Source organism: Erythrolamprus reginae, chromosome 6 (genome assembly GCF_031021105.1).
Source record: "Erythrolamprus reginae isolate rEryReg1 chromosome 6, rEryReg1.hap1, whole genome shotgun sequence".
NCBI lineage: Eukaryota > Metazoa > Chordata > Lepidosauria > Squamata > Dipsadidae > Erythrolamprus > Erythrolamprus reginae.
The window spans coordinates 36353769-36374900 of record NC_091955.1 but is presented as its reverse complement, the minus strand read 5'-3'; the positions used below and the strand labels follow the sequence as shown (position 1 = coordinate 36374900).

The 21132-nt window shown below is 40.6% G+C and overlaps 1 protein-coding gene across 4 annotated transcripts in view; it reads right to left on the bottom strand.

Moving 5' to 3' along the window:
- The window catches only part of IMMP2L (inner mitochondrial membrane peptidase subunit 2), a 218922-nt gene that overhangs the window by 92676 nt on the left and 105114 nt on the right, over positions 1–21132 (bottom strand). For 2 of the 4 annotated variants that reach the window (XM_070755517.1, XM_070755519.1), the window contains exon 5: positions 14704–14806. The exons of 1 other annotated variant lie outside the window; for it this stretch is intronic. In XM_070755517.1, the coding sequence (XP_070611618.1) occupies positions 14704–14806 (103 nt within the window). Of the gene's footprint in view, positions 1–14703; positions 14807–21132 lie in introns of those variants that run through there. One more of the 4 variants, XM_070755518.1, reaches the window with a different exon arrangement.

The window sequence follows — 21132 nt, the reverse complement described above, 5'->3', positions numbered from 1 at the left end:
TCTATCTTACCTAAATTTTTATATTTATTCCAGACTATCCCAATAAAATTGAACAAAAACTTTTTCACCAAAATAAACACAACTATTTCAAAATTTATCTGGGCGGGGAAAAAACCAAGGGTGAGATTTAAAGCTTTACAAGACAGAGTAACAGAAGGCGGATTTGGACTACCAAACTTTCAAGTCTACTACGAAGCATCGGTTCTTCTATGGGCAAAAGAATGGATAACCCTCCAAGACCAGAGAACTTTGGCTTTGGAGGGACACAACATTCTACAGGGTTGGTATAGCTTTCTATGGAATGAAAAAGAGAAAATACCAGTATATTTTAGAAACCACATGATCAGGGACTCCTTAATAAATGTATGGTTAAGAATTAAAAAAGAACACTACTCCAAAATCCCTAGGTGGTATTCCAGCCTTGAAGCCCTTAGACACCCTAATTTATTTCAAATACAAAAAGTGCTGAATTATAATCACACATTAGATGAGAAAGGAGTTATAAAATCTAGACAACAACTACAAAACCAAAATATCAATATTGATTGGTGGTCCTATGCTCAAATTTTGACGAAATGGAATAAAGACAAAAAGAAAGAAGGAATCCAAGAAAAGATAGTATAATTGATAAAATATTATTAGGATATGAAAAAAAATTTATAACCAAAATGTACAATTATATAATGGGGTATACTATGGAAACTGAAATAGTAAAAGATAATATGATTACTTGGGCCAAAAATATAGGTCATAACATCTATATAGAACAACGGGAACAAATGTGGAAAAACCTGAAAATTACTGAAAATCTACAAAAAATGTTCTATAGATGGCACTTACCCCCAACTAGATTGGCTAAGATCTACCCCAACCTAAAACCAAACTGTTGGAGATGCAACAGCATAACTGGAACCTTCTATCACCTATGGTGGACATGCCCACGCATAAAAAAAACTATGGAAAAAAATTCAAATATGGATACAACAAATCACAGCAATTTCATTAAAACTTAGACCAGAAATATTCCTCCTGAGCATAATGGATTTGGAAAATAAAAAAGAAGACCTATACCTAATACAGCATATAATTACAGCTACAAGAATCACAATAGCACAAAATTGGAAAAAAGACAATACACCAAGTGAAAGAGAAATTATTAAAAAAAATTATGATTGTGCAGAAATGGATAGGCTCACCCAAAAACTTAAAAATAAAGAAGATTCGAGATTCTATAAGAATTGGGAAAAATTTTACGACTGGGTAAAAATCAAAAAACAAATGGAGAAAGAAAAGAAAGACAAGGAAACAACATAAATTGTAGATCAAAAATACATTAACGGATAGTGGAGAAACCTTTATAGCGACATAACACAAAACTCTGAACGGTTTTATCGGATCATTATGAACACCTTGATCAACCCAATATGACTTTATCTCAAGTGTAATCTAGAAATGTATTGATAAAAATAAAACAACAGAAAAACAAAAAACAACAAAACCGCGGCACCCATATGCCGCCCAATTAGTAATTTAAAGCTTTCAGAACTGTTACAGTTCACTGGGGGGGAGGGGGAGGGAAGGAAGAGTCAGAAGACTTAAATGATAACGAATTTTCCATAATTGGTTCTGGGTTTGATATGTATACTGACTGGATAAAGTTTAATTGAACAGAATAATCATATTACACTTGCGAGTATATGTTATCACAATGATGGCAATTAAGATATATTTACTCTTCCTCCCTTTGTACATACTTTTTTTCTGTAAACTAATAAAAATTATTAAAAAAAAAAAAGATAATCCAACTAATGCAAATGATGAGATGTTCCAGATGTTCAATGTCTAAATATCCAATAACTAGTCCAATTGATGTGAAAAATGTTGTCTGAGTACGGTCTGAAAATCCGGTAAGTATATCACATACGTCTACAAGATAGTTGAGGCAATAGTTGAAGCAGAAGAAAAAAGACAGGAACGTAGTAAATCCAAAAAAAAGGGAAGTCCCAAAAAAAAGGGATATGCAAAAAAAAAAGGGATATGCAGAATAATGTAGAGTAGAAATGGAAAAAGTAAATAGAAGGGGATCAGTGGGGAATTCCGGTTGTTATAAAGTTGTTATAAAATCAGTGGGCCTGATTCATTCATTCAATCAAAGTTTCAAACGACAACAGCAATCTAACAGTAACTTCTTTCTCTTACGTTCAACATGTTCTAAAATCTTTCTCCCTTTGTGGTCAATGTATGTCTTTTTTTAAAAAAATAATATTTTTTATTAGTTTTGCACATTTGTATATAACATAAAACAAACAAAACAGTGCACGTGCCCATCACCCGACTGACAATACCCACCACCACCACCATCACCACTAATTAGGGGGTTCAAATATTTACTAGTTTATGTTCTTTTATTTCCTTAGCTCTAATTTGCATTTGTTTACTATTCAAAGAGTGATTGGAGTTTATTTTTCACATTTTCGTCACAAATTCTACTCAACATATAATCTTTCATCTTATTCCATCGTACCATCAGCTTCTCCAATTTGTTTTCATCAAAATTGTTTAATCTTATTTCCATGATTTCAAAATGAATGTGATCCACCATGTACCAGTACCAATTCTGTAATGTCCATTTTTTAGACTCTTTCCAACTCAATACCACTACCGCTTGAGCGCTTTCCAATTCTGCAGGTTTTATTTCTTTGAAGTCTCTTAATTCTCTTAGTTTAACTAATATCTCTATTTCTTTTGTGGTCAATGTATGTCAATGATCTGATGGCTTGAGATTTTTAAGTCGAAATCCGGCAGAAAGAAAATACTTTATGGCTATCTGGCTATTTATGCCTATCCGACTATTTAGTGCTGCATCATTGCCACCATCTTCTTCAGCCAGAAAAAGAAGAAAATTCGTAGTCACCGCTTACCATTCCATTGATATTGCAGGAACAAAAAATAAATTAATTCCACAAAGGGGTTACTTTCATAAACTTTCAAAATCCAAAGCACCAGCTTGTAATCTTTCAAATCTAGCCCAAACAAAATGCTCCGTCGCTACTGCGGCTTCCTCTAATGAATCAGGAACGCCATGCTTCTGGATCTGCCTGAAGACAGATCTCTTTGGGAGACAATCAGGAGGGGTTCCCTCACTTCCCGAGGGGTCCGCCGGCCATCCCCTAGTGCGCTGGAAGTTCCTCTTTAAAACTGCAGGCTCTATGGGTCCGCAGTCGCCCGACATGGCGATCGAAACTCTTAAAACGCCGAAAACAATCTCGGAAGACCGGGAATCGCCCAGCTACAGCGTGACGTCACAACTGTCACAAATTTTTTAGACACAAATTTCAATTTGATTGCATCATAATCTTTTTGAGTAATCACGCCTGCTTCTATCTGTATTAAATAAGATCCTTGGTTCCAGGTAAGGTCTTCAAAACATAATAACTTATAGACCAGCATATTTGAATTTTTTTGCCACATATAATTTACCTGTGATTTGAGGAAGTCTTTATATTGCTAATAGGGACAAAATAAATTCTTGAAAACAAAGAATGGCCAAATGGTGTAGATCAGAATTCCCCAACCTTTCTGGCTTTGCAGACTGGCAGAGGTGAAGGGAGGGGATGGTTCAGCGCAAGCGGCGGGCAGGCATATCTGCATAGCTCCATTTGTGCAAGTGAGGGCCTCTGGCTGGCAGTGACAAGGTGGGTGCCGCCCCAGTTAGCCGATCCTGGTGGAGGCAGCTGCAACAGCAACTGCTGAGGCAGCTCTGGCGGCTTCCCTTTGAGAAGCAGCAGCGCTGGGAATGCCACATCCACACCCCAGGCCCCCACCGCTGAATTTCAAGGCTGAGGAGGTGGGCAAACTGGCCCTGAATTAGCAGAGCCATTGTTTGCACCTGCGCCTTGTTGTTGGGTGACGGCTCGGCGAACAGCTGGGGCAGGGACCGACTCTCCCCGGCTGAGACAGCTCCACACCCCAGGCCCCCGTCACCAAATCGCAAGGCTGAGGAGGTTGACAAACTGGCCCTGAAGTTCCTCAGCCTCACGATTCAGTGGCAGGGGCCTGGGGTGTGGATGTTTACATTCCCGGTGCTGCTGCTTCTCAAGCGAAAGCCACCGGAGCCGCCTCCGCCGGGATCAGCCGACTTGGGCGGCACACCCCTTGCATTTTCCAATTATTTCCACCCTACTGTCCTTGCCTTCACTTCTGACGATGTGACTCCACCTCCGCCTTCATCCCTGATCCTGGCAAAGCCACCTCTTTAGTTCTGCGGACCAATTTGTGTTTGGCGTGATAAAACTTTACGATAGCTTGCACCAATAGCGACACAAAAGAAAGGATTGGAGTCTATATGGTCTCTACATCAAATCCATGAACTAAATTTGAATAACCTACTGTAGTCTCCTTGCATAAGAGAACAAGTAATGCCAGTGGAAGAATTCTATATTTCTTATATGCTCCTCCATCTATTTCCTACAGCTTTGTTTTGTTAGCATGAATCCAGTAACCAAACTTCACAAAAAATCCTCCAGTGTTTTTTATTATTAATACTGGATCATTATTTGGTGGGACTTAATAATAATAATAATAATAATAATAATAATAATAATAATAATAATAATAATAATAATAATTTATTAGACTTGTATGCCACCCCTCCCCAAAGACTCCGCAGTATATTTTACTTTATAAATTTTTAAAACAATTGTAAAAATAAATATAACTAGTATACATATTCATTAGATGAACCTTGCACTTCAGAAATATTACAAACAATCTTTTAAATGAATTTGTGCATTATAGACTAGAAGGTGCTTGAGCAACTTTTACTTAGGTTTTATTAATAAAAATGAAACTGAATTAGAAAGTGGGACAGTGTGAGTGCTAGTTCTCTCTGAAAAATGAAATATGGGTAGTGATTTGGGACAAGCCATATTATCTCAGCCCAACCTGGTTTCACAGATTTGGCACCAGCCGAGACTTCGAGGAAAGGAAGGTGGGGTGGCAGCAGTAATGGGCTTCTGCCCCCAAGTGGGGGACACACAGTGGGGGTAGTAAGTTTATGCACTATTTATTGAATACTGAATGATTTTTTATTGTCCTTCCTTCTCTAATACCTTAATATGATCCTTAATTACTTTTAAAATAGGAAATAATTAAACAGTATGTTTTTACCCATAAACGCTTTAATAATTTTAATCATTATCTAGAACTTAGGGGTTAGGAGTGCAAGGGTCTTCAAACCTGCAAAGTTTAAGGCTTGTGGACTTCAATCCCCATTTCTGAGCTAGCATGACTGGTAGAGGAATTCTGGGAGTTGAAGTCTTGGAGCTGTCAAATTTGAAGTTTGTAAAAAGTGTACATGGTTTTAAAAAGTTTACATGGTTTAAAAAGTATTAATGGTTGTAAAAAGTATTCTGCTACACTGATATTTTATGAAACAATATAATACTACACCATTTGGTTCAGAATACTTTTTTCTTGTTTTCCTCCTCTAAAATCTAGGAGCGTCTTATACACCGGTGCGTTTTATACACTGAAAAATACGGTAAATGTCAAGTCATAACAGAAATATACAATTTCCCAAGGCACTAATTATAGCCAAATGGAAGTGAAGCTATGGTTATTGCAAATGTTCGTTTGGAAGAGGAAGTTATGAGTGCCACTCAGATCAAAGAACTCTTCCTTTCCTTTTAAATATCAGTCATTAAAAGTTTAAAATATTAGTCATTAAAAGTTTTCTGCAACTCTCTGAAGGGAGAAGCTGCTCCCAGCAATTTTTCTTAATGCTCATAAAGTAGCTTAAATTGTGAATTATTTTAAATTAGTGTATATTGTATTGTTATACTGTAATAAGGAGCCGGGGTGGCGCAGCAGGTAGAGTGCTGTACTGCAGGCCACTGAAGCTGACTGTAGATCTGAAGGTCAGTGGTTCAAATCTCATCACCGGCTCAAGGTTGACTCAGCCTTCCATCCTTACAAGGTGGGTAAAATGAGGACCCGGATTGTGGGGGCAATATGCTGGCTCTGTTAAAAAGTGCTATTGCTAACATGTTGTAAGCCGCCCTGAGTCTAAGGAGAAGGGCGGCATAAAAATTGAATGAATGAATGAATAAATAAATAAATAAATCATTTATTTATTAGATTTCTATGCTGCCCTTCTCGAGCCAACACAGGGCAGTGTACAACATTAAATATAACAATATATAGGAAATCTAGTAACTATAAAATATGAAAATTTACTAAAATATTTTATAATTTACTAAAACTTTTTAATGGCCCCCATGCCCACCGGCAAAGGTAGGTTTTAAAGCTTTATGAAAGACCAAGAGGGAGGGGGCAGTATGTATCTCTGGAGGGAGTTTGTTCCAGTGGTCTGGGGCTGCCACAGAGAAGGCTCTTCCCCTAGGCCCCACCAGTCGACATTGTCTGGCCTATGGGACCTGGAGAAGGCCAACTCTATGGAACCTAACTGGTTGCTGGGATACATGAGGCAGAAGACAGACCCGAAGATAATCTGGTCCTAAGCCATGTAGGCAGTGAAGGGCTACCAAAATTTTTACCCAATGCAAGGCGATAGTCAGGAAAGCCAAGAGAGATTTTGAGGAGCATATAGCAAAGAATATTAAAAATAATAACAAAACTTTTTTAATTAGGACAACCTCTCTCCAACCAAACTATCAGCAATCTGCAACAAGCACAGCACAATAATAATGGGGGACTTTAACTACCCCGACATTAACTGAAAAACAAACTCAGCACCAAGTGGAAAGACTGACAGATTTCTCACCAGCCTCGCCGATAACTTTCTAACTCAAAAAGTGGAAACAGCAACCAGAGGGACTGCAATACTAGACCTATTTTTAACAAACATGGAAGAAATGATTGAGGGAATAGAAAGAGAAGGGACGCTAGGTGAGAGTGACCATACCATCCCAAAATTCAACATTGTGCAATCACTAACTACAACACCCAACTCAACTACAGTCCCAGACTTCAGAAAAGCGGACTTTAACAAGCTCAGAGTGAACCTGAAGAATAAACCCTGGAAGGAACTTCTTAAGAGTAAATCCACACAGGATGCCTGGGAAGCCCTAAAAAACACTATCATTGAGGCCCAAAACAATTCAATCCCCACGTAAAAGAAAAGCAGAAAAACTAAAATGAAACCAGCATGGCTAAACAAGGACCTCGCAGACAACATAAAAGAAAAAAAAGCTAAATACAACAAATGGAAAGAAGGACTCATAACCAAGATGGAATATCAGCAAACAGCCAGAACCTGCAAGCAAAACATAAGAACAGCAAAAGCTCAACACGAACAGCACCTCGCAACAAAAATTAACGACAACAAAAAAAACTTCTTCCACCACATAAACAACAAGAAAAAAATCAAGGAAACAGTCACCATACTAAAAAAAAAAGATGGTAACGAAATCACCGACAACAGAGACAAAGCACAGCTGCTCAATACCTCAATACCATTAGTCTTCACACATAAAGGAACTACCAACCAACCAACCTACAACCTAACTGCAAATAACAGCCACAGAACCGAACTCAACACAGAAAAGCTACCATAAGGGACTACTTGAGTGAGCTTAATGAGTACAAATCATCGGGACCTGACGGACTCTACCCCAGAGTCCTAAAAGAACTGGCAGACACCATAGCGGAACCTCTTCTCCTCATCTACCAAAAATCATGGGCCACTGGAGACCTACCAGACGACTGGAAACGAGCAGACGTAGTTCCCACCCACAAAAAGAGGGAAAAGACGGATCCAAGCAACTACAGACCTATTAGCCTGACTTCAATACCTGGAAAAATACTGGAGAAAATAATAAAAAAACAGCTTTGCCACTACCTGGAAACAAACAAGATAATATCCAACAGCCAACACGGGTTTGTCAGAAACAAATCATGCCAAACCAATCTCATATCCTTTTTCAACACCATAACCAAATCAGTAGACCAGCACAACACGGTGGACCTCATATACTTAGACTTCAGCAAAGCTTTTTACCACCATCTCCAATTGTGTAACAGAGTCGACTGACAACGAGTCAGTCGAGGTGACTGGGGCACGTACTTGTCCACCTGTCTGGGAAGAGTTTGATCTGGTGACACCTGATGAAGTGGACAAGGCCATCGGAGCTGTGAGTTCCGCCACCTGTTTACTGGATCCGTGTCCCTCCTGGTTGGTTTCGGCCAGCAGGGAGGTGACACGGAGCTGGGCCCAGGAGATTACCAACGCTTCCTTGGGGAGGGGAGTTTTTCCATCACTCTATAAAGAAGCGCTTGTGCGCCCCCTCCTCAAGAAGCCCTCTCTGGACCCAGCCGTACTTAACAACTATCGTCCAGTCTCCAACCTTCCCTTTATGGGGAAGGTTGTCGAGAAGGTGGTGGCACTCCAGCTCCAGCGGTCCTTGGAAGAAGCCGATTATCTAGGTCCCCAGCAGTCGGGTTTCAGGGCCGGTTACAGCACGGAAACCGCTTTGGTCGCGTTGATGGATGATCTCTGGCGGGCCCGGGACAGGGGTTTATCCTCTGTCCTGGTGCTCCTTGACCTCTCAGCGGCTTTCGATACCATCGACCATGGTATCCTTCTGCACCGGCTGGAGGGGTTGGGAGTGGGAGGCACTGTCCTTCAGTGGTTCTCCTCCTACCTCTCTGGCCGGTCGCAGTCGGTGTTAGTGGGGGGCCAGAGGTCGACTCCTAGGTTTCTCCCTTGTGGGGTGCCTCAGGGGTCGGTCCTCTCCCCCCTGCTATTCAACATCTACATGAAACCGCTGGGAGATCATCCAAGGACATGGGGTGAGGTATCATCAATATGCGGATGATACCCAGCTTTACATCTCCACCCCATGCCCAGTCAACGAAGCGGTGGAAGTGATGTGCCGGTGCCTGGAGGCTGTTGGGGCCTGGATGGGTGTCAACAGACTCAAGCTCAACCCGGATAAGACGGAGTGGCTGTGGGTTCTGCCTCCCAAGGACAATCCCATCTGTCCGTCCATCACCCTGGGGGGGGAATTATTGACCCCCTCAGAGAGGGTCCGCAACTTGGGCGTCCTCCTCGATCCACAGCTCACATTAGAACAACATCTTTCAGCTGTGGCGAGGGGGGCGTTTGCCCAGGTTCGCCTGGTGCACCAGTTGCGGCCCTATCTGGACCGGGACTCATTGCTCACAGTCACTCATGCCCTCATCACCTCGAGATTCGACTACTGTAATGCTCTCTACATGGGGCTACCTTTGAAAAGTGTTCGGAAACTTCAGATCGTGCAAAATGCAGCTGCGAGAGCAGTCATGGGCCTACCTAGGTATGCCCATGTTTCACCATCACTCCGCAGTCTGCATTGGTTGCCGATCAATTTCCGGTCACAATTCAAAGTGTTGGTTATGACCTTTAAAGCCCTTCATGGCATCGGACCAGAATATCTCCGAGACCGCCTCCTGCCGCACGAATCCCAGCGACCGATTAGGTCCCACAGAGTGGGCCTTCTCCGGGTCCCGTCAACTAAACAATGTCGGTTGGCGGGCCCCAGGGGAAGAGCCTTCTCTGTGGCGGCCCCGGCCCTCTGGAACCAACTCCCCCCGGAGATTAGAACTGCCCCTACTCTTCCTGCCTTCCGTAAACTCCTTAAAACCCACCTTTGCCGGCAGGCATGGGGGAACTGAAACATCTCCCCCGGGCACGTTTAATTTATGCATGGTATGTCTGTGTGTGTGACTGTTAGCATATGGGGTTTTTTAAATATTTAAATATTTTAAATCTGTCTGATTGCTTATGATTTGTTTTTTACATGTTGTGAGCCGCCCCGAGTCTTCGGAGAGGGGCGGCATACAAATCTAAGTAATAAATAAATAAATAAATAAATCTCCTAATAAATAAATTAGAAAAAAGCGGAGTAAACTACAACACATGCAGATGGATCAATAGCTGGCTGACCAACCGCACCCAACGAGTTGTCCTCAGCGGTTCCAAATCCACATGGAAGAACGTAGACAGTGGGGTAAAACAGGGTTCAGTCCTGGGCCCTGTGCTCTTCAACATTTTCATCAACGACTTGGACGAGGGAATAGAAGGGCAACTGATCAAATTTGCAGACGACACCAAGCTGGCGGGGGTAGCCAATACCCTAGAAGACAGGCTCAAATTACAGAAAGACCTAGACAGACTAACACAGTGGGCCCACACCAACAAAATGATGTTTAACATCGACAAGAGCAAAGTCTTTCACCTAGGCAGAAAAAACCCTGGACACACATACAACCTGGGAGAAACCCCTCTTAGCAGTAGTGACTGCAAAGAGACCTCGGAGTCTTGGTGGACAATCAACTAAACATGAGGCAACAATGTGCAGCAGCAGCTAAAAAAGCCAACACAATCCTAAGCTGCATTAACAGGGGAATACACTCCAAGACCAGGGAAGTATTAATACCACTCTACTATGTCCTGGTCCGACCACACCTGGAGTACTGTATTCAGTTCTGGTCACACTTCAAAAGAGACATTGAAACTCTGGAGAAGGTGCAAAAAAGAGCAACCAAGATGATTAAGGGATTTGAAACCAAGACTTACAAAGAGAGACTGAGGGAACTGGGCATGGATAGCCTAGAGAAAAGGAGGGCCAGAGCGGACATGATAGCGGTCTATAAGTATACGAGGGGATGTCACAGAGAGGAGGGGATCACTTTATTCTTCAGGGCACCAGAGGGCCGGACGAGGAACAATGGCTGGAAGCTGACCAAGGAGAGATTCAACATGGAGATAAGGAGGAACTTCCTGACGGTCAGAGCGATCAACCAATGGAACAACCTACCAGCGGACGTTGTGAACTCCAACACTATGGACATTTTAAAGAGAAGATTGAACTGCCACTTGACTGGTGTACTATAGGGTTCCTGCTTGGGCAGGGGTTTGAACTTGATGGCCTTCATGGTCCCTTTCAACTCTAACAATAAATGAATGAATGAATGAATGAATGAATGAATGAATGAATAAATAAATAAATAAATAACATCAGAAGCAGGAACCCAACCAGAAAAACAGTTGGGCCACTCGATGACAATGGTCAGAAGGGGATAATCAGAGAAGACAAGGAGATTGCTGAGAGACTAAAGGACTTTTTTGCCTCCATTTTCACAGAGAACATTTGCCTGCCACTGAATTAGTTTCACTGTGAATTAGTTTCACAGAGAACATTTGCCTGCCACTGAATTAGTTTTCCCAGGGAGGGAATTAGAAGAATTAAACCAGATAGAGATAAACAAGGAAGATGTTCTTGCATGCCTCTCTAAACTAAATGTCAACAAATCGCCGGGTCCAGATGACATCCACCCTAGAGTTCTCAAGGAACTCAAGTGTTAAATTGCTGAACTTCTAGTTAAAATATATAATATTTCTCTAAGATTAGGCACTGTACCTGAGGATTGGAGGGAGGCAAATGTAACCCTAATCTTTAAGAAAGGATCCAGAGGTGATCCAGGAAACTATAGACCAGTCAGTTTAACCTCAGTTCCAGGTAAAGTGATGGAAACCATTATTAAAGATAAAATTACTGGGCACATAGAAAAACAGGCATTGCTGAAAGAAAATCTACATGGTTTCTGCAAAGGCAAATCATGTCTTACTAACGTTAGAATTCTTTGAGGATGTAAATAAACATACAGATAAAGGGGACCCAGTTGACAGTGTATATCTTGACTTTCAAAAGGCTTTTGACAAAGTCATTCACCAAAGGCTCCTAAAAAGCTCTTCAGCCACGGAATTAGAGGAAAAAGTCTTGTCCTGGGTTGGTAACTGGCTAAATTGTAGGAAGCAAAGGGTGGCAATAAATGAAGAATTCTCTGGATGGAAAGAAGTGAGAAGTGGTGTACCCTAAGGTTCAGTTTTGAGACCTTTACTTTTTAATTTATTCATTAATGATCTGGATGTATAAGTAAATAGTGAGGTAGCAAAATTTGCTGACAACACTAAATTGTTCCGGGTAGTGAAAAGTGAAACTGATTGTCGGGAGCTCCAGAACGATCTCTCAAAATTGAGTGAGTGGAAAACAAAGTGGCAAATGCATTTTAACCTAAACAAGTGCAAAGTTATGCACATCAGGGAAAAGAACCCCAATTATACCTAACAACTGATGGGCACCAAACTTTCTGAGACAACCCAAGAAAGGGATCTTGGGGGTTTTGCGGACAGCTCAATGAAGATGTCAACCCAGTGCGCAGCAGCAGTTTTTAAAAAAAGCAAATTTCATGCTTGGCATGATTAGGAAGGGAATCGAAAACAAGTCGGCAAGTGTTGTATTGCCTCTGTACAAATCGATGGTGTGACCACACTTGGAGTACTGTGTACAGTTCTGGTCACCACACCACAAAAAGGATATAATGGAACTGGAAAAGGTACAAAAAAGGGCAACAAAAATGATAAAGGAAATGGAGCACCTCCCTTATGATACCAGGTTGCAATGCCTTGGTCTCTTCAGCCTTGAAATATGGCGTTTAAGGGGTGACTTGATTGATGTGTATATAATCATACATGGGATAGAAAAGGTGGATAGAGAAAAATTGTTTTCTCTATCATCCAATACTAGGATAAGGGGGGACAAATCAAAGGAAATATTTCTTCACCCAGAGGGCCGTTGGTTTATGGAATTCACTTCCAGAAGAGGTCGTGACTGTTGTCAGCCTTGATAGCTTCAAGGTAGGATTAGACAGATTCATGGATACCAAGTGTATCGGTGGTTATTGAAATGGATGTCCAACCACCTCTATGTTGGTTGAGGCAGGCAGGATTCCCTTGAGTACCATTTGTTGGGGGTCAGGGGAAAGGAAGGGTCTTGTCCTCTCTTTCTGCTCAAGATCCCCATGTACAATTGGTGGGCCACTGTGTGACACAGAATGCTGGACTCGATGGACTTTGGCCTGATTCAACATGGCTCTTCTTATGTTCTTATGTACTACCATGCTGTGGACGTGGCTTATGCGGGATACCCTGCATTTTGTTTCATCTTTTAGTTCAAATTGGGTGCTCTGGGGTGGAGCTCCATTTTCGCTACTCCACTGCATTCCCCCCCCCATCCAGGCAGCAGCCCACCCCTGCATGTAGGGCTTTGTAGGTCATATCCAGCATTTTGAATTGGACCCGGAGATCAATTGGCAACCAGGTTGATGTTGAAATGTGGGCAGATCTTGGTAGTCCCACTATAGCTTGCGCAGTTGCATTTTGCACAATTTGTAGTCTCCAAACAGTCTTCAAAGGCAGCCCCATGTAGAGAACATTGCAGTAATCAAATCTCTAGGTGATAAGGGCATGAGTGACTGTGAGAAGTGACTCCCTGTCCAGATAGGGCTGCAACTGGTGCACAAGGCATACCCGTCTGAACGCCCTCCCTTGCCACAGCTGAGAGGTCTTCTAAGCTCAGCTGTGGATCAAGGAGGGCGCCCAAGTTGTGAACCCTCTCTGAGGGGGGCAAAGATTCCCCCCACTCTTGGGTAATGGACGGACAGTTGGTATTGTCCATGGGAGGCAATACCCACAGCCACTCCGTCTTGTTGTGGTTGAGTCTGAGCCTATTAACACCCATCCAGACCCTGATAGCCTCCAGACACCGGCATATTACCTACACTGCTTCTCTGAGTGGACACAGGATGGAAATGTATAGCTGTGTATCACCAGCATAGTGATGGTAACTCACACAGTGCCCTCGGATGATCTCACCCAGCGGTTTCGTGTAGATATTAAACAGAAGTGAAGAGAGGACCGACCTCTGAGAAAGCCCACAAGGGAGGGACCTAGGTGTGGACTTTTGGCCACCTGCTAACACTGACTGCGACTGACCAGAGAGGTAGGAGGAGAACCACCGCAGAATGGTGCCTCCCACTCCCAACCCCTCCAGCCAGAGCAGAAGGATACCATGGTTGATGGCATCAAAAGTGACCATGATAGATGGTATCGAAAGCCACCAGCTACCATGATGGTATCGAAAGTGACCACTGGTGACCATGGTTGATGTATCGAAAACCACTGAAAGGTCAAAAAGCAACAGGACAGAGGATAAACCCCTGTTCTGCTGCCCCCAGAGGTCATCTGTCAGCGCGACCAAAGCAGTTTCTGTACTGTAGCCGGGCCCGAAACCTGACTGCTGGGGGCCCAGATAATCAGCTTCATCTAAGGACTGTTGGAGCTGGAGCGACACCACCTTCTCGACAACCTTCCCTATAAAGGGAAGGTTGGAGACAGGACGCTAGGTCCAGGGAAGGCTTCTTGAGAAGGGGGTGCATAAGTGCTTCCTTGCAGGGAACTGGAAAGGACCCCTCCCTCAAGGAAGCATTGACAAGCTCCTGGACCCAGCCCTGTGTCACCTCCCTGCTGGCCGAGACCAGCCAGGAGGGACACAGGTCCAATAAGCAGGTGGCAGAATTCACAGCTCCCATGGCTTAGTCCACTTCATCAAGCATCACTAGGTCAAACTCCTCCCACACAACGGGACTAAGACGTGCCTCTGTCACCTCGACTGGCTCATTGCCAGCTGATACTACATTCCATTCATAGTCAAGGTCTGTTCGGATCTGAGCAATTTTATCTGCGAAAAACTCATTAAAATCCTCAGCACTACCCTGCAAGTATTGCTCAACTCCCCCCTGGTTAATATTATATATTATATGACATGAACATAGTATTTTGTACAACAATTATGTTCTTACCGGACCAAAAGCATTGCTGTCAAAGCTGTGCCCATGATGATCGCCTTCTACCCATATATGGCCATGTGGAATTTTAACATATTTCTGTTTATAGGCTATGGTTCTAAAGGCAAATATAAATGGAAAATTAGTTGTGTAAAAAGGCAAAACAAAAAGTCAACACTTTAGGTACAGTTTTAATATGTATTGATATTTTGCATGCTGATCTCTTTATTTATATATATATATATATATATATATATATATATATATATATATATATATATATTTGTTTTCGTAAATTTTCACGGGTATATGTATGTAGATTGTTCTGAGTTCGGGTTTTGCCCTGTGTAATATTTTGCATGTTTATGCGACGTTTCGGTGAAATCACATTCACCATCATCAGGCTGAAGTTTCCAAGCTTCGTGCTGTTGTTCCATTTTACAACAGCACGAAGCTTGGAAACTTCAGCCTGATGATGGTGGATGTGATTTCACCGAAACGTCGCATAAACATGCAAAATATTACACAGGGCAAAACCCGAACTCAGAACAATCTACATACATATACCCGTGAAAATTTACGAAAACAAATATATATATATATATATATATATATATATATATATATATATATATATATATATAGATTCGTAAATTTTCACGGGTATATGTATGTAGATTGTTCCGAGTTCGGGTTTTGCCCTGTGTAATATTTTGCATGTCTATGCGACGTTTCGGTGAAATCACATTCACCATCATCAGGCTGAAGTTCCAATATATATATTCTTTATTTTTTAAGCTTTATAAACTTTATCTTTATACATTTAAACAACATATAAAACATATTCAGTTTCAGTGGTGTTATCTATATGCAGATAGATAGTTATTTGTTTATCATCAATTCATATTTTCTTACATTACATACATATATTTATTTGCTATATAGAAGACATAATTTGTCAACCATGTTGTTGACTATCACTATCAAGCGACCTAATATTGAGTATTTGTATCTAGCGTGTGGAATTGTGTGTTTGTTTTCTTTAGTTCTGTACATTATATTGTATTCATTTTGGATATTTCTAAGGAAGGTACAAATTCATTTTTAGGGGTTTTACATTCCATCAATTTATGGTGCAGTGTTTCTATATTTTCATTTTATTTGGGTACGAAAGGAAGGACTGTCTAATTTTGCTTTACCTTTAATTTTTTAATTTATTTTTTCTGTTTGAGCCATTTGTAACAGTTTTCCCATATTTTGTAGAATTCAGATTATTATTATTAAAAAATAATAAATTATAAATATCAAAGTAGCCCTTTAATTTCTCTCAGCCCTCTGTCCTGTCCCCACAAAAAATCTAGTTTGCAAATGCTTGAAAACTCATTTGCATTTCTGAAAACCAAGATACAGGATGCAGGATCCTCCATAGATTGTGTTGTTTGCCATTAATTATGGTTGCTATGATATTTGGATGATTTCTTTAAAAAAAGGAGTAAAATGGTTTCACATCCTTGTTGGCTTACAATGCAGGCCTATATAAACTTTCACAGAAGAAGCTTTTCTTGCCAAAAATTGTCAAAATCTCACAATGCTATATGTCCCCTCGCAAGATTTTGCTTTCTGTGCAGAGACGTCTAGAAAAGCGATGGAGGAAGAGTAAGTCAGAATCCGATCGAACACTTGTAAGAGCTCATATTAAGACTTACAAAGTGGCGCTCAAGACGGCAAGATGCGCGTATCATGCCGCCTTGATTGCATCAGCGGAATCTCGCCCGGCCGCTCTGTTTAGGGTGACCCGCTTCCTTCTTAACCAGGGGGGAGTTGAGGAACCCTTGCAGAGTAGTGCCGAGGATTTTAATACATTTTTTGCTGATAAAATCGCTCGGATCTGGGCGGACCTCGACTCCGATCGGATAGCAGAGTTGACTGACAACGAGTCAGTCGAGGTGACTCAGGCCCATACTTGTCCACCTCTCTGGGAGGAGTTTGATCTGGTGACACCTGATGAAGTGGACAAGGCCATTGGAGCTGTGAGTTCTGCCACCTGTTTACTGGATCCGTGTCCCTCCTGGCTGGGAGGTGACGCGGAGCTGGGTCCAGGAGATTGTCAATGGTCTTTGGAGAGGGGGTCCTTTCCGGCTCCCTACAAGGAGGCACTTGTGCACCCCCTCCTCAAGAAGCCTTCCCTGGACCCAGCCGTACTTAATAACTATCGCCCAGTCTCCAACCTTCCCTTTATGGGGAAGGTTGTTGAGAAGGTGGTGGCACTCCAGCTCCAGCGGTCCTTGGAAGAAGCCGATTATCTAGGTCCTCAACAGTCGGGTTTCAGGCCTGGTTACAGCACAGAAAGTGCTTTGGTTGCATTGATGGATGATCTCTGGTGGGCCCGGGACAGGGGTTTATCCTCTGTCCTGGTGCTCCTTGACCTCTCAGCGGCTTTCGATACCATCGACCATGGTATCCTTCTGCGTCGGCTGGAGGGGTTGGGAGTGGGAGGCACTGTTCTTCAGTGGTTCTCCTCCTCCCTCTCTGGTCGGTCGCAGTCGGTGTTAGTGGGGGGTCAGAGGTCGACCCTGAGGTCTCTCCCTTGTGGGGTGCCTCAAGGGTCGGTCCTCTCCCCCCTGCTACTTAATATCTACATGAAACCGCTGGGTGAGATCATCCATTTGATCCTGGGGCTTCTGCCTTGTAAGGCAGAGAATTAACCTCTAGGCTACCAGATCTGATCCCTTCAGCTTTGTACCAGGGAGGGGCTATCTCTCACAGCTCCTTTTTGCCTCTAGGCCCAACCAGGATCCAATCCCAGTAAGGGTATGGCTAGCTGATGAGGCCAGAGCAAAGCCGAAATAGTGCTATCCTAGTCTCCCTTAATTCTAAAAATTCAGCAAAAACATGTGATACATACAGAACATAGTTTGTCGTCTATGAATAAATTAACTGCCTTGAAATAGTCCTGGGTTAATGTTATGTTGCTTTTCACACTTTGGCTGAAGGAATGCTATTTCTTTTAAAAGCTTCATTTTCTAGCCTGCATATGAGTCAGATCTACAATTTGTTCTCCAACATAGCGACATTGTCAGATACTGGGGAAAAAGACACAGAAAATCTGGAAAATATATTTTAGAGCCCCAACATTCCTTCTTATTTGTACCTCCTCTTGTATTTTCTCTTCAGGAAATGTGTTTAATTCTGGTACCGAGGAGACATGAGCAATGTTCCCTCTAATATTTTCATGCCTGAGCACCTGGTTTTTTTTTCACCCAAGACAACTTGTTGCGTAATCATTTGCAGCTTGGTGCTGGGGCAGAATAAAGTCCCTTTCCACTATGTTATTCTGTTATTCTGGTTGCCTAATTATTGACATCACTAGCATACAGATTCCAACTGAAATTATGAGTGGAAATAATAGATTTATAAGATATATTTGCTCCTTTTGTACATACTCCTGGTCAGTTGGAGGATGATGAAGAAATTGAGGATTCTGATACAGATAGTGTTTATGAATTAGTGGTGGGCCCGGTGTTACAGGTAGTAGAACAGGAGGGAGGCCAGCCACAGGATGTGGTTATGAGTCCAGAATCTAGCGAGGAAGAATCAGACGTTCGCTGGGTCAATCCTAAATTCAGAAGGGTCCAAAAACGTAAGGAACAGATGTTTGGAAGAAGATATTAAGGGGAGGAATGGGTTAAATACTGGAGTGATGTATTTGGTACGTCAGGGGGTCAGTGGGGAAGAAGGGTGGAGTTTCAATGTTGTAGGGCTAAAATGAAAGGTATTTCCGTTCAGCTACCAAGCAAGCAAATGCATTCTGTGTTATTTTACAGTCATTTCTGCTGTTTTTGAATCATGCTGTAAGTACATAAATCTTGTTAAACGGAGAAGGCTGGGAGGAATGTATGAGGAATGCGATTAAGAAAGATAATGGGAGGAAGAGGAATGTGCTAATATGAACTGTATTTTGAATACGAAAGGGAAGAGAAATAAAGGTGGAGTTTCTTTGTTTATGAAATACTGCATTTAGTAAGAGTTATTTGTAATAGCTAAAGTTCTACCAGAAACCAGAACAGCTCCCAACTATATTATGTTATTTTGTATACGGAAATAGAAGCGGGCAATGATCTGCATGTATATAATGAGATTTCTTTCCTTTTTATTGTATTTGAAAAACTAAATAAACCTTTAAAAAATATTTTGTTCACAGAATAGTTTTTATTTATTGCACCTCTCCATTTTTGGGCCTATTACTTCTTCCCCTTCCTAAATCTCTTCCTCAATATCTTTTTTAAATTTCCTTCTTTTATCGTAACCAGAAACCTCTAAAAATATCTTTAGGTATGTAATCAAACCTGTTATCTTCATCTTCATTAATAATTTTCTTAATAATTGGGATTTCATATATTATTTCAAAACAATTACTTAAATCAAACCTCCATATGATAAATATTCAGATTAGAAACATAGAAACATAGAAGTCTGACGGCAGAAAAAGACCTCATGGTCCATCTAGTCTGCCCTTATACTATTTTCTGTATTTTATCTTAGGATGGATATATGTTTATCCCAGGCATGTTTAAATTCAGTTACTGTGGATTTATCTACCACGTCTGCTGGAAGTTTGTTCCAAGGATCTACTACTCTTTCAGTAAAATAATATTTTCTCATGTTGCTTTTGATCTTTCCCCCAACTAACTTCAGATTGTGTCCCCTTGTTCTTGTGTTCACTTTCCTATTAAAAACACTTCCCTCCTGAACCTTATTTAACCCTTTAATATATTTAAATGTTTCGATCATGTCCCCCCTTTTCCTTCTGTCCTCCAGACTATACAGATTGAGTTCATTAAGTCTTTCCTGATACGTTTTATGCTTAAGACCTTCCACCATTCTTGTAGCCTATCTTTGGACCCGTTCAATTTTGTCAATATCTTTTTGTAGGTGAGGTCTCCAGAACTGAACACAGTATTCCAAATGTGGTCTCACCAGCATTCTATATAGCGGGATCATAATCTCCCTCTTCCTGCTTGTTATACCTACATGAGCCAAGCATCCTACAAGATTTTCCATTTAAAACATATTCCATAAGTTAAAATCATTACTATCTCAATTGATCACTAAATAACAATTCAGTGTTACTCAATCATTAATTGTAAAATCTTTCTTCTACAAGATGATATTTATCTTGTAGAAGGAGAAACCGCACTCTCAAAAAAGTAAATATATTCATATTAATTATGTAGAACAAATGATTAATGCCACAATTCATACTATTAGAATGAATTGAATGGATTGGAATAGATTGGAATAGAATAGATTGGAATAGAGTAGGGTAGGGTAGGGTAGAGTAGAGTAGAGTAGAATAGAATAGAACAGAATAGAGATAAGAATAGAGTAGTATATATAACAATAGAACGAAGAATGAATAGAACAGAACAGAGATTGGAATAGAGATTAGAATAGAGTAGAATACAACAGAACAATAGAATAGAATGAAGAATGAATAGAACAGAACGGAACAGAGATTTGATCTTGTTTTTCATAGATTTTAAATATCCTGTTCCAAATAACCATAGGCACCTATCTCCCAACTATTAGTCAATATCAATATATTGCTATCCTAGACTTTAATTGCAATAATTTATGTTAATCAATAAAAAAGAAAGTGAGAAAAGGAAAAAAGGGAAAAAAAGAGAAGTTGTTAAATCTTGAGCAGGTAGGAAAAAGTAAAGGAAAAGAATATGGGCGACAATTTAAAGTAAATTACAGTAAGTAAATTATATATATTTTATATTATACAAAATGAATTACAGTCCTTAATGTATATTCTATGAATCCTTAAACTTAAAGTTAAATTAGCACAAACTAGATTTTTTTTTTAGCTGCTCTATAATAACGATTATATTAAGTCTTCCACTAAACAATTAATTTATAATAAGCTTTAAATATTGGAACTCTTATGTCTATCAATCAAAACTTTAATAAATAGAAGCAATATATATCAAGCACTATCAATGCCACCAACTACTAGTTAAGTTTATAATTATTAAATTATAAAATATACACAGTAAAATTATTCTAACAGATTATATAGATTCCTAATACTATAGTTGTAAATTATAATAGTTCTTAGCAAATCTTAACGAGCAAATCTTAATTATGATTATTTGTCCATATAAGTACTTATTAATTAAATTCACCTTATGAAATCAATTATATCAAATTGTAAAACCTTATAGATTATAAAGTAATTGTAGCATTTCCTGAGAATCTCAGTGGTCCTTTTTGGTGCTCTTCTATGTTTTTTGTAGATTTGTAGTCTCTATTTTAACTATACAAGTTCCTATAGGTTGCTAAAAGGTGATAAGTTCTGTTTTTTGTAAGTTAATACCTTCTGTTTTAATGTCTTTCTCAAATCTTGATTATAACTGTAAATACATAAACCTTGTTTTT